The 14731-nt window shown below is 36.1% G+C and overlaps 1 protein-coding gene across 1 annotated transcript in view; it reads right to left on the bottom strand.

Annotated features, from left to right (window-relative positions):
* Positions 1–14731, bottom strand: part of PRRC2C (proline rich coiled-coil 2C) — a 94930-nt gene that overhangs the window by 56605 nt on the left and 23594 nt on the right. Inside the window, 9 exon segments of the mRNA XM_042976750.1 lie at positions 556–700; positions 1977–2064; positions 2145–2278; positions 2941–3023; positions 6608–6831; positions 8560–8685; positions 9774–9883; positions 11598–11775; positions 13125–13286. Of these exon segments, the coding sequence (XP_042832684.1) occupies positions 556–700; positions 1977–2064; positions 2145–2278; positions 2941–3023; positions 6608–6831; positions 8560–8685; positions 9774–9883; positions 11598–11775; positions 13125–13236 (1200 nt within the window). The 5' untranslated portion in view covers positions 13237–13286.

Raw genomic sequence — 14731 nt, 5'->3', positions numbered from 1 at the left:
GTTGCATATGAATTCAACAAATACGTGCTGAGTACATTATGAGTTAAGTGACTCTCTGGATGACAGCCCTTTATTATTCCCAGCTTACAATGCATTTTTTGCTATGTCTCAAAGTAGGATCAAGTGTATCTGTTTACCCACATATTTCCTTGAACAATGTTCTTTAAAATGACTCACACTTAATAGAATTCTCTACTCCTTATGTGTTATTTCCCTATTCCGCATACTATTTCACATGAATACTGACTAGGATTTACCAAGTATTTAGTAAAGCATAAAGCACTTAGCAATGTTAGTTTGGAAAAACAGTTTATCCCTCCATTTTGATACGGCCAAGCTGTTAGAAGGGAAAAAAAGTTAAACTTTAGTTTCTATTTGATAATTTTAGCTACTATATTGACAATTCCTGTTAAGATGCAAAAAAATTATGGTTTAGATCTAAACTATTCAAGACAAAATATAGTTTCCTTTTCCTAATTCTTCTTTCAACTTCATAATTACAAGATTAATTCAACCAAAGCATATGCAGTGACAAGGATCCTGAGTTCAACACACCTGATTAAATGAGGGTCCCTTCCCGTAGGGACCTTTTGATATTGACGGCTGGGCAGGTACCTGAGAAGACGATTTAGTGTTGCAAGCTTCATCTGCTTCTTTTCGGTTTTCAGTGTTTTCAGAGGCTTTTGAACCTTGATCCTCACTGAGGAATCAAAAATCCAGATGAAATAAAAAAGTTAAGTGGATAGACTATACCATAAGTAAAAGCATTTTATCTATATAAAAAAGACTGTTTCCTATGGTTTTAGTGTGAGACAGGGGGAGTATATCAAAGAATGAGATCATTTTGTGACCTGGTGGTGCTAATTCATTCAATCCGTAAACATACACCGTGTATCTTTAATAGATCTCTAATGTGTTAGTAACTGGGCTTGCCCAGTTTATCACCACAAGGTATAAAGTACAGTAGAGTAGTTGTCAAATACGGACATACAACTTGAAATATAACCTGGCAAATGAATTATAATCCCACCATTTTCTATCACCTCCACCCCAAAAGCCTCTCTCATCTAAATGCAACCAAACAGGGGTGACTGGGTGGCTCAGTTGGTTAAGGGTCCAACTTTGGCTCAGGTCATGATCTCTCAGTCTGTGAGTCTGGGCCTTGTGTCCAGCTCTATGCTGACAGCTCAGAGCCTGGAGCCTGCTTCAGATTCTGTGTCTCCATGTCTCTCTCTCTCTAAATAAACATTTTTTTTTTAAATTAAAAAAAAAAAAAATAAATGTAACCAAAAAATATTATAATTAATTAATACCTGTATTCTAGTTTACTCTGATTTAATGAAAGAGATAAGTCAAACTATGGCATTTTTTAAAATCACAAGTTCCAGGCAGCTCACAACTGATCATGAAACAGGAGTGTATCATAATGCCATGGCTAAAAAACTATACCAATATGTGCATGCAAGCTCCTTATATTTTAAGAGCCTGATTTTTATGTTACATAACCCATATACTTCTGACTGTGATGCCCCTATGTTAGAGAAGAGAGTAAAAGCTCTCATTGTCTTAACTGAAATGCTGCTTGAAATTAAAAACAAAAAAATCAAAGACTTGATTAAAGCAGCTGTAGTAATCCAAGTTATTTTTCTCCAATTTTGGAAATATGAATCAGTTCGAGCAAGTAACAAGTTGGAAATGGTCCCTGATGCTGTCTTTCTAAGTACCTCCGACTAAACATCTTTTTTTCTAAATATGTATTTTATTTAGAAACATCAAAGTTTAATTCCTTCATTAGCTGTACTTTAAAAAAATTTTTTGGCTTGTTAGTCACCTTCCCAGTCAGTATATTCTTGGAGTAGAATGTAGAAAACTTATACAAAAAGAATAAATACCTATTAATGAAGCCTCTCTGCGTGAATGGATGTTGTATCAACGAATTCATACTGTTGCTTGCGGAAGGTATCACAACAGCTTACCTGCTATTTTCTTTAGGGCTACTACTTCCTTGCTCATCGTCATCGCTGAAATTCAGCTGTTCTGTATAATCTACTTCCATCTGAGCACCTATTAAATTAAAGAAAACTTAGACTGACTGTTTAAAAACATCTAAAAACTAAAAATGCTTAATTAATTTTGCCTCTTACCTGCCCAACCTTCATCAGCTTCAGCATCGAGGTTATCAAATTTATCAAGCTCCTTTAGTTCTGATGCGCTAAGGATGGAGGGGCGTTCAGGCTCAGAGGCCCATGAAGGAGGCGGGCCCCTTCCTCGAAGGCCTCTAATGAACAAAAGGTGATGAGGGGAAAGGATACAAAGTTTTAATGCTTCTAAATTAGGCAAATATGAAAAGACTGGAATTTCATTTTAATTCAACATTAATGTTTTCCACACCATGATATACACAAAATATTTTGCACTGGGCATGTGTATGAGAAATTTCTAATGTATGTATGTATGTAAATTTAGGACAATATTTGATACAGTTTTTTTGTAAGTATTTAATATTAGACAGTGGGCTTTTTATCACCAAAAATATTTAAAACACAGTAAATATGTTAAAGAATAATATGTCTAAGACACACTAATATCAAAATGAAGAATTTTAAGAAAAATCATCAATAAGAAAAATGCTCAAGTCTTACGCTTGGCAAAAAAAGGGGGTGGAGAAAATGGGAGGTCATTAATATCATGGAAAGAAAAAGGGATAAATGTAAGTGTCACATCTTTGTGATGATTTCCAGTTTTCAGAATCTTATGTCAATTAACGTTTTAGAAGAATAAAGCATTTGTGTTCTGTCTTATAAAGGTCAATTATTTGTTCCTGGAAATTGTACTGTGAGATCAAAATAATGAATCAATAATCATCACGACTCACTCAAACTACAGAAAATCTTAATGAGCGTATGTGCCTTGGCAACTTTAATCATTTAATAGCCTTACTTGTTCGTTTCAGATAAAGAAGGCGGAAACCTCAGAGGACCATGAAGAGGAGGATAAGCCATCCTCGGATACTGCTGAAACATCTGTATGAAGGAAACAAAATTGATAAATTTTTTAACCAAGTTATATATATGTGTGTGTGTACATAAAGATATGTATACATACATAAAGATCACTCTACCTAAACCAGAGATTATAATTTATAGAAAGAAAGGTTAAAATAAACTATACTGTGAAAAATCAGTTTTATTGGCTAGTATATAAATCATCATTCACTCTTAACAATAAGCCATCTGTAAGACTACTGCTTGCACCAAGGCTTTACAAATAAAGGTAGTAACTAGGGACATATCCTACAAAGAGCTTCTGTTATCCCATTAACAAAATTACATAAATAATTATATACGGACACAAAAAACCTAAAAAGACAACATGCACGCACCCCAGAGAATTGCAAAGCCTTAACCAAGTAGAAATATTTGAAAGGAAACAATGTGAGACTTCACTGCAATGGAGGAGTAGACTTATTGAAGGCCGATTTCTTGGTAAAGGGAAACTCCGTTCAGATAAAAATATCATCCACAACCCAAGAGAGTGAGGAAGGAGGTGGGTAGGGAGCTACTTGGGAGATTTTCTATGGGTAGGACATAGGTGAATTTTGATTCAAGTTATTATATAGTCATCACAAACTGAGGCCCAAAGATGATGCTCTCTATGGGAACTTGGATTTGAAAGCTAAGTTTAGGAAAAGTTGTAAGATAGATTATGAAGACACATCATGAGGGATTTATCTTATGATATGAAAAGGAAGATAAGATGTCAAGGGGTGCTTATAACCAGGTCAAAATATTTATAAGAAAGAAAAGAGGAAGAAAGAGAGATAAAGAGAGAGGCAGGCAAACAGACTGTATTACCTTAAAATATATAATCTATATTCTGAGACATATTAGCTTTTCTTAAAAAAAAAAAAAAGTTAGGTGCAGAAATTACTTTGTACTTGAAGAAAGGCTATGTTTATATGATCATGTTGTCCAAAGAAGAAATTTCTAAGTAGGGTTAGAGCAAAGTTAATTAAGTTAAGCACAGCAGCTGAAGCTCAAATGGAAAGCTTTTTGTCTGGGGAATACTCTGGAGAATTTTCAGTTACATCATCTTGTATTGAAGTTAGTGCAAACACTGCTGGAGGCAAATGTTCATAGGTAAAGTTTTATTAGATCTCTCTTCTGCTAATTAGTCAGGCATAGAGATTAATTTCATGTGGTATTAAATGTTTAAAATTTAGGTACTTGCCACAAAATTAATTGTATAAACAATCTTTAAATTCTCAATATATAGTAATTATTTTTAATGTTTATTTATTTTTGAGAGAGAGAGAGAGAGGGATGGAGCGAGCATGTGCACGCACAAGCAAGGAGGGGCAGAGAGAGAGAGAGAGAGAGAGAGAGAACTCAAATCAGGCTCCAAGCTGTAAGCACAGAGCCTGATGTGGGGCTTGAACTCACGAACTGCGAGATGATGACCTGATTTGAAGTTGGGACACAAACAACTGAGCCACCCAGGCACCCCTAAAGTTATGGTTTTAAAAGCTTTTTGTTTTTGTTAATTAGTGGAAGACATTATTCAAACAAAATGGTTGATGAAACTGGGCACAAAGGCCACATGCTCTCCCCTTTTACTTTCCCTTCTCCCATTCTACCCCCACGCCGGAAAATTCAGGGGTCTCTGGAAGCAGAATTTACAAACTACAGGAGACAAGTAGCCTGGTGTAAATAATTTTTCAAGGCCAGGTTAGCATATGAGACTCATTTTTATCATGCATGCAAATTAAAAACTAATTTAACAAGCAACTGTATTTAGACATTCCTAGAATGGTTACATAATACAAAGAATCAGAAAATACGAACAAATATGGATATTTAGCACAGGAATACTTAGAAATTAAGTCATAATAAAAATAAATATAGGGCGCCTAGGTGGCTCAGTTGGTTAAGTGTCCGACTTCGGCTCTGGTCATGATCTCGTAGTTTGTGAGTTCAAGCCCTGCATCGGGCTCTATGCTGACAGCTCAGAGCCTGGAGCCTGTTTCAGATTTTGTGTCTCCCTCTCTCTCCGCCCCTCCCCTGCTTGCGCTGTCTCTCTCAAAAATAAACAAACATTATTTATATATATATACACATACATATATATGTATATATACATACATACATATATATATACACATACATATATATATGTGTGTATATATATATATATATAAAATAATAAATGTAAGAACCAGACTATTATTCTTTTTGAGACTAATGGTCCCCTGAAAAATGTTAGTTTATTTACTTGGGCACATGTAAACTGCCATAACATTTCATAGGAAGCTGAGAACAAACAAATGTGTAAAGGCACCAAATCTAAATTTTAATTTATAGGAATATATGGATCAGAAGTATATATTAAATAAAACTACAAAAATAGAATTGGCAGAATCCAGGCTATAAAAACTCCACAGGATAACAAATAAATAGTAACAAATAAGCTCCAAAAAAAATCTTAAGAGAGGGAGGATAAGAAGTAACCAAAGATAATAAGATTCCTAAGAAAAATATCAACTAATTTCAAAGAACAGATATTATCTAGATCGTAATTATAAGATAATCAGGGAAATTAGAACACTGACTCGATGTTTTTAGAAACTTTCTTTTTAGGTGTGATAGTGCCATTGTGGATTTTCCTCCTGGTCTTTCTGTTTTAAAATCCAACATAATACACATAGATGAAATGAAGTATCTGGAATTTGCTTCAGTAATCTGAGGTGGTGGGAAATAGGTGAAACAGACCACAAGTTGATAAATACTTAAGATGGACAGGAGGTATGGAATAAGGGGGAGGGTCACTGTACTATTATTTGTTTTTGCATATGTTCAAAATATTCTATAATAAAAAGTTAAAAAATAATAAAGTATGTTTACCAATAAAAACTTTAGAACAAAGCACATATTAACTTTTTTGTGCCATGGACAAACCCCGTAGGCAGTCTGATAAATCCTATGAACTTCTTCTCATAGAAATGTTTGAAAAGTATTATCTAAAACAGAGTACTATGAAAGAAAACAATTATACTAAAATGTTACTACAATGTTTAAAAAACCAATCTGAGATATGGTAATGTATGTGATTCATTACATAACCAGTGAGTCTACCCATGTGGTCTAATACCTTATTTTTTTTTTTTTAGTTTATTTATTTATTTTGAGTGGAGAGGGAGAGAAAGAGAATCCCAAACAGGCTCCACAGCATCAAGGCACAGCTGGATGCGGGGCTCGATCTCCCTAACCATGAGATCATGACCTGAGCTGAAGCCAGAGGCTTAACCGACTGAGCCACCCAGGTGCCCCTACTAACTACCTTTAAGTGTGGCTGAGTATAATTATTTTGCTATATCCAAAACAATATGATGTGATATGAAAATACCTATGATCCCTATTAACGAGAAAAACTAAGGTACTCCTGATACCTCTGTGATTTATTTCCTGCATTCATAAATCAAGGAAAATGCTAAATTTTAGTTAGATGTTAATGCAAATAAAAACCAAAACTTTTCCCCATTTTAATTCTCTCCTTGGAACCCAGATCAAAAGCCTCTAATTTAATGGCCTGCTTCTTCGACGATACTTACGTAAGGAGGCATCATAGCCCTGTACTGGGAAGCCAGAGCAGGCTGCTGCCCGTTCAGTTTAGCCTGTGGAGGGCCACAAGCTATCCTCTTTTCCACCACTTTGAGGATGTCACTTTGTTCTGATGTTCCAGCTGTGCTTTCATCCTGCCCAGAGGGCTTTTCATCTTGGTCAGATGTTAAAGGTGAGCCAGCAGACTTCCCACCATCTCTCCAACAAGCAACATCTGGTATGGAGAGAGATAAGAAATTCAATTAGAACAAAGAAACAAACAACACTTTGGAATTCAGCACCGAAATTAAAAGGAAAGAAAAAAAGGAATAAGAAAAAAACCTGAAAATGGAACACAGCGAAATCAAAATAGGCACACTTCTAAATTTAATAAAGTAACAAGACACACGAAAAGAGCAGTGAAAATCTAATCTAGGCCCTAATGCTTTCAAGGTGTTTAGTATTCAAAAACAGTAGCTTCCAAAGCAGAGCAGATGTACCTCAGAAGGTGCCATCAAAAGCAAATACTGGGGATGGGGAAGAAAATATTAGAACTTCTCTATTAAGCTTTACAGATATGTGAGATAGAGATTAAAATCACTGTTGGATCTGAGGTGCCCTGAGGGAAGGGGAGTTCTATAGTTACAGTAATGCTCAAATTTGTTTTTAGTCTACTATGGCTAGTTACATGTGCCCAAGGAACAAACTCAGTGACTACAGTGTTTGGTAGGTAGCCTCCAAGATGCCCAAAATGCATTTCTATCTCCTGGTATTCACACCCTGTGTAGTCCTCCCTGACAGTGTACCAGGACTGATCTGTGTCACCTACAGAATAAAGCAAAAGTGATGATGTGTCTCTTATGAGATTAAGTTATTAAAAACTGGGCTTCCATCCTGAGTGGGAATAGTCACATCTGTCTTTATCCGGGGAAGCAACACTCTTAGCAGCCCACATACAAAAGAGGCATCGTGAGCGAGCTTGGGACAGTAGCCACGTCAAGTCAGCATCAGATGATAGCTTCACTGCAACTTTCTTGACAGAGGTCCTGAGCTAGAACTCCTGGCTAAGCAGCTCCCAGATTCCTGACCCTCAGATAGTGTGTGAAGTTAAGTCCAGTTCAGTTTCTTGTTTCAAGCTGCCAGATTTATTATTCAGCAACAGATAACTGGTGAAAATCAACTGAACAAGAAAACAGTAAAGCTAACACATCTATTTCTAACAGAAATGCATCAATTACATAACAGCAATTAAAAATAAAAATAAGATGATTTACCCAACCAGACAAGAAATGAGCCATAAGAAATATGAAATATATCAGGTTATCAGAAATATAGATTTGTAACCATCACTGAAAAGAAAAACCTCCCCATGTATACAGAATTCTTTGATACATTTGGTAATGACAATCGGAAACTAATACAATTCATTTAAAAATCTCAAGGATTTTATATTTTTATTTTTAGCTTTTGCTTTATAATGTACACAACTATTTCTCACTATCCAAATTTATTTGGTTCTCTGGTTTGAGTTCAGAAAACAAGGGATCCTTGAATGTTAATAGAATAGTAAATAAATGGATATAATTTATAAATAAATATGTGCATATTAGGGAGGTTGGTCCAAAATTTTTACTACTGTAAAAATGACCATTATTAATGTGCAAAGAACTCATCCAGGCATCTTGTTAAAATGCGGATTTTTGATTTAGTGGGTTGGGTGTGAGGCCCAAGATGTACATCTCCAAACTTAAGTTCTGTCCCCACCCCCACCCCCAAACTTGAGGTCTTAAGTTCTACGAATGCTGTGTATGTGAAAACCACACCGGAATGACAGCAGTTACTGTCTGTCTTTCAAAATAGGCAAGTCACATGTAACAATAATATTGGGCAGGAAATTAGATCATTAAATAAAACACAAATATAATCTCATTCACCATTTTTATTAAATAGAAAGTATTCTTACTTGGTGGACGTAAACTGGGTCCAGGTCCATAGTTGTCATCATTCGTTTCTTTTTCTTTTTTTTCCTGATCTCCAGCTGCCTGTAGGCTGGGAAATTCTTGCTGAAAATGACTATTCACCTGGATTCCTACAGATTTTTTTAAAACATTAAGTGTAACACTTATACTCAAGATAATGGAAACACCCTCCCAGGGTACAGTTCTCTGCTTTTCTCTGATAAATTATTCCACTTTTCAATGATGACTGTTTATATCCATAAAACGTTAAAGTTTATTTAGAATTAGAATCCCTTGGAAAGTTAATGAACAGCCATGAGGAGATAAAAATTTAAGAAAAGATTCTGCCAGACACTGTTCAGAACTCATTAAAGACGACGAGGCGAGTAAGCAGTGTCACTCCTGTTTCTCTTTCATTATGACTCCTCACATTTTCAAAAAGTCAAATTCCTTTACTAGTAACTCTAAGAATCAGTTCAAATAATATTACTGAAATAGAATATATAAAGAAACACTGCAACTATTCACTGTGAGCCTAAAATGCCTTCACTGAATTTACAACTGAGATACTGGTTGCAACCTTCCTAGTCACCCATTCACCCATCCATCCATCCATCTATCTACCTGCCTGCTTGCCTATTTATACACTTCTATAAATTAAAAGATCTGATTGTATTAGTTTAAGGGCCTGGATAGGTTTTTCCATACAATGCTTTATAGATGTTTCCTGGTTTGCAAGTGGAAAATTTAAATTTTTCCGGGGAGTCCATCATTCCTAAGTGGGGGGAATATTACTGTTACTGTGCTTTATGGAAACTGTCTAGCTCTTCTTTACCATGGAATCGGGAGCAGCATGTTTGAAACAGAAGAGGTAATGGGGCACACGTGGTGATGAATATGGTTTATAGCAATCTACACAGTGTCTGGGTCCTTTTATGCCTTAAAGAGCTAAAGGTACTAGGGCAACGATAAAACAATGTGGGACAGAGGGGATTTTAAAGACTCCCTTTTAAATTCCTATCATTGGCTCACACATGGGTTTTGGCACTGAAACTTAACTACCCCAAGAGCTGAAAAAAAGACCCTTTTTAGGGCCAGAGTATATCCTTCAACAATGTTCTCCACCCCTGCCAAAACATAATAATCCACCCCGTATCTCCTGCATGGCTGTTCAGTAACCATCAAACCTAGCCAGTTTCCTCAGCTAATGTCCACTTACCATCTCCTTGCCCACCTTGCTTGTTACTGGCCCAAGATTTGGGAGCAGGTGCTACTTCTGGGGGAGCTGCAACCCCAGGTTTTGGCTGTGCTGGTGGAACTTCTGGTGTTCTTAAAAAAAAATGAATCCATTATTTCAGATATTGTATGTTCAAATAAAATAAATATTGTATTTATAGTAAATCTGTGTATAGATGGTTTTGTCTACATATTTACTCATAGGTGCATTTCCCACAAATGCTTTTCCTCTGCAGCATTCTTTTAAATAAAGTATAGCTATTTTCATCCCCTTTCATTTCTATCTTTTAATAACCCAAGAAGACAGCTTAATTGTTTTTAATTTTGCAAAAAAAAAAAAAAAAAAAAAAGGAAATACTCATTATTGAGCATAGCTACCAAAAGTCTGTTTTGAAAAAGTCTACATTTATATATAATTAGAAATAACATTATAGCATACATGCTGTCTGGACTGGTGGACTTGACCAGTGCTAAGTCTAAGCAAACTCTCCATCTGGCAGTCAACAGGTTCACCACTGTACTTATTAATGTTACCGGAAGCGGTAACAGCAACCTGCCTGGTACCTCCCCTTGAGTAAAAGGTATCTTTAAACAATCTACAGTTTTATTCAATAATTATAATGAGTTAATGCTTGAAAATAAAAAAGATAGTAGTTAAGAAACTTAACAGATGCAATATATTTCTGGTATACTGAGACCCGTAATTAACTTGCTACTACAAAATAATTCTACAACTAAGAAACAGAGAACAATGTCTTTGACAAGCTTTATCCAAGTAAAGTCAAATTTACTATATAAAGTTCCCCAAACAGGAATACAAAAATTTGATAACAGATACAGACAAAAAAGCACCAAGTACCCAATTGCTTGTATTATTTTTCCAAATTACCACTACTTCACTTGGTCATTCAACAAACTTAAGAGCCCTGCATAATCCCTGAAACACAGGATGCTAAACATGCATTGAATAAGGTCATTATTAATTCTATCATAGCCTTCTTGCTAATTCTTTATTCGTTCAAATAACATTACTTGAGCACTTAAAAATGTGCATCAGGTATAGTTTCAGTGAACCAGGCAGACAGGAATTCTTAGTATCATGGAAATTATTTAACAGAATCAACTCCTAATTATATTCAGAGAATGCCAGATATGGTGGGGGTTTGAGGGCACCTGACATGGTACATAAGAAGAGTTGTGATTAGCAATTCTGTCATCTGTTGTTCTACACTGACACATGGAAACACTGCCCCTAAATATTCTCACAAAAACAAATTCATCATGGGAGCCTGGGTGGTTGAGTCGGTTAAGCATCCAACTCTTGATCTTGGCTCAGGTCATGATCTCACAGTGACAGAGCCCTACATCGGGCTCTGGGCTGACAGCTCGGAGCCCGCTGGGAATTCTCTCTCTCCCCTTTCTCTGCCCCTTCCTCACCTGTGCACACACACTCTCGCTCTCTCTCTCAAAATAAATAAACTTTAAAAAATGAATAAAACTTTCTTTAAAAAACAAATTCATCAAAAGTTGGCTATGTAAAAGGTTTTAGATGGCATGAGATATCTAATACATGTAGCATAACGTCTAGCACGTAGAACGAACGCAAATAGAAGCTCTCTCCAGGGCACCTGGCTGGCTGGAGTCGGTGGAGTATTCGACTCTTGATCCAGGGCTGTGGGTCTGAGACCCACGCTGGGTGTGGAGATCACTTAGAAATAAAATCTTAGAAGACAAAACAAGACAAGACAAGACAAGAGAAGTCCTCTAAAGAAAGGGGAATAGTTTCATTCCTTTGACTTTGACTCACTTTTCTTCTTCATGCTGTTCTTGTTTTGATGCCCATCCTGTGCCATCTTTAGGTACAATGTTCACATTAGGGTCATTGCCTTTGTTTTCTGCTTTGAGACTTGGGAGGTTAGCAGGTGGAGGCATACGCCGTGAAATACCAACTTTTCCAAGACTCTGTAATCCATGTCGAGCTGCAACTAAAGATCAATAACATCAACTTTCTTAGAACATCTATTTTATCGCTCAATTTATTCTTAAAACTATATAGAAAGACAACAGGAATTAATGAAATCTTGAACTATTATTTCCTAATATTTTAAAATATGAACTTTATTCATTCATTCATTCATTCTCAAGTTAGTTAACATACCATGTACTCTTGGCTTCAGGAGTAGAATCCAGTGATTCGTCACTTACATATGACACCCAGTGCTCATCCCAAAAGTGCCTTCCTTAATGCCCATCACCCATTTTCCCCACTCTCATCAATCCTGAGTTTGTTCTCTGTATTTGAGTCCCTTATAGTTTGGAGGTGCCTGGGTGGCTCAGTTGGTTAAACATAGTATCTGCCTTCAGCTCAGGTCATGATCTCACAGGTTTTGAGTTCGGACTGCAACGGACTATCTGCTCTCAGCCCAGAGCCTGCTTTGAATCCTCTGCACCCGCCCCCGCCCCCAACCCTCCTCCTGCTCCTCTCACACTGGTGCTCTCTCTCAAAATAAATAAATTTTAAAAACAAAACAAAACCTTTAAAAATGAGTCTCCTATGGTTTGCCTCTCTCTGTTTACATCTTATTTTTCCTTCCCTTCCTCTATGATCATCTGTTAAGTTCCTCAAATTCCACATATGAGTGAAATCATGTGATATCTGTCTTTCTCTAAGAATTTTAAAACTAAGCCACATGCCAGCAACATAACCCACGGTAGAAATATTAAACTATCGAGTTACTGAAAAGATGATTTAAACAGTTTGACAACCCTATTTACTATGAAAAGGAAAAACATGGGTGAAAACAGGTTTTGTAATCTTTTCAGGGAATCTATTTTAAACCCCAAATTTAGTACATATTTAGAATATGCTAACTTCTCATTCATAATGAATACTGCTAACGTACCATACATACGTAACGTCCAGTTTTCACCTTTCACTGTAAACACTGGGTTCAAGTTATCAAGAAACAAACAAAACACCCCAGGACTGTCTTTATTGCGTAACTAAAAGTGGTGGTAAATACCCACTAATTCTATGCCTACCAATCTCATTGAATGAGATTCCCCTTTGGAACCACACAGTTCTACTTATTGTCTGCTGACAACAAACAAGAAAATAAAAAACATATTTTAAAACACTTATAAATTTTCAGCTGTAAGATTTTTAAATTTTTCCCCTGAAAAATGAACACATACACAAAAAGTCTAATGTACAGAGAGCTGCATAAACATGGGGTCTGTCCTAGCTCCTAACAGGAACAGCTCCAGAATACCAATCACGGTAATAAAACAAAACCATGAAAATGATAAAAATATGCCACTTGATTTTACTCACCTGTGGTTTTCTGAGTTTCTAAAGATTTACCCTTGTAAGTATTAAATAAACTGAGTGTTGCATACTTTTTCCCATCCTTTGCTTTTGTGCTCTGGCCTGACTTCTCCGACATTTCGGTGGAAACTCATCGAGTCCAAAACCTCCTGCCACACCCCTTCAAACCTTTAAGACACACATAAAAATGAAAAGTGAGGAAAATTTTAGAATTTATTAGCTAGCTTACTTTAAGAAACTCTCAGTAAATTCAAATGTTCCCAGAAATTGTGAAAAATAAAAACACTGAGAAATGAAATCAATCTTCAATAACTCATATCAACAATAATTTCAGGACACCTAGTTGGCTCAATTGGTTAGGCACCCAGCTCAGTTGGCTCAGTTGGTTAGGCACCCAGCTTGGTTTCGGCTCAGGTCATGATCTCACGATTCATGAGATCAAGCCCTGCACTGGGCTCTGCACTGATAGTAAGTAGCCTGCTTGGGATTCTCTCTCTTTCACTCTCTCTCCCCCTCCTGTGTGCTCATGCTCTCTCAAAATAAACAAACTTAATAATAATAATTTCATACACTCCTTCAATACTGTCAAATTCCAAGAACACACAACCGTATCAATCAAGTAAACTGTCCTGCCTTCAGTAACACATTAGTGGTTTATAACCACTTAACTATATCAGAATAAGAGTTTTAATCCAGAGGCTCCCGGCTAGCTCAGTTGACAGCACATGCTACTCGATCTCAGGATCATGAGTTCGAGCCCCATGTTGGGTATGGAGCCTACTTTAAAAAAAAAAAAGAAGAAGAAGAAAAAGAAAAATTTTAATCCATACTGAAATGAATAGTTTAACTACAGTAAATCTATGGAGACTTTCTATTTAATAAACGAAAACTATTCAATTTAATAGGCTTGAGACGACAGGCATCAGTTCATACATATGGAATGTAAATATGATACGAGGATCACCATCATTCCTCTAAATTGCATGCCTCTGTTTTCAGGCAGTATGTGTCTTAAAAAACTACAGTAATTTAACAATTTAGAATAAAAGAAACATTCTATTTTCTCTGCAAACATTTCCTCATAAACCTAAGGTACATAAAAACAGTATTCTATTTCATGGCTATGGATTTAATGTTCAAGAAGTGGTGTGAACTTGTCAAAACAAGTCTCTCTATATAAAAGAAGTTATTAGAAGAAAATAGTATTTTTATGAACACTCATATACAAACAAAAAGAATTTCATCTTTGGGGCTAATATAACCTAATCTTGTGTGTGCCTTAACTAAAAACCAGTCTATTAGTAAACATGAAAAATACACAAATTAGCTTATACTATTTTCCTTCCATTTCATGGAGTTCACACATATCAACCTTATGGTTTCGTTTCATATTTAAATATGTCTTTAAGTGGTTAGGGTGGAAGTAGGGCATAAGATGGCCAATTCTACTCCCAAACCCTACACCCATCAATAGCTAAAAGCATTGAGAACTGAAGCACAGAGAATAGATACATACATCATGCAAAAAGTATTCCAAATCAAGGAATGCCTATGCAGACCCTAACATCATAAAAATCATTTTGCCTACTGGTTTTACATTTGTCAACTGTAGA

This window comes from Panthera tigris, chromosome F3 (assembly GCF_018350195.1).
Source record: "Panthera tigris isolate Pti1 chromosome F3, P.tigris_Pti1_mat1.1, whole genome shotgun sequence".
NCBI lineage: Eukaryota > Metazoa > Chordata > Mammalia > Carnivora > Felidae > Panthera > Panthera tigris.
The sequence above is the reverse complement of the archived record's forward strand: the minus strand, read 5'-3'. Positions and strand labels throughout refer to the sequence as shown.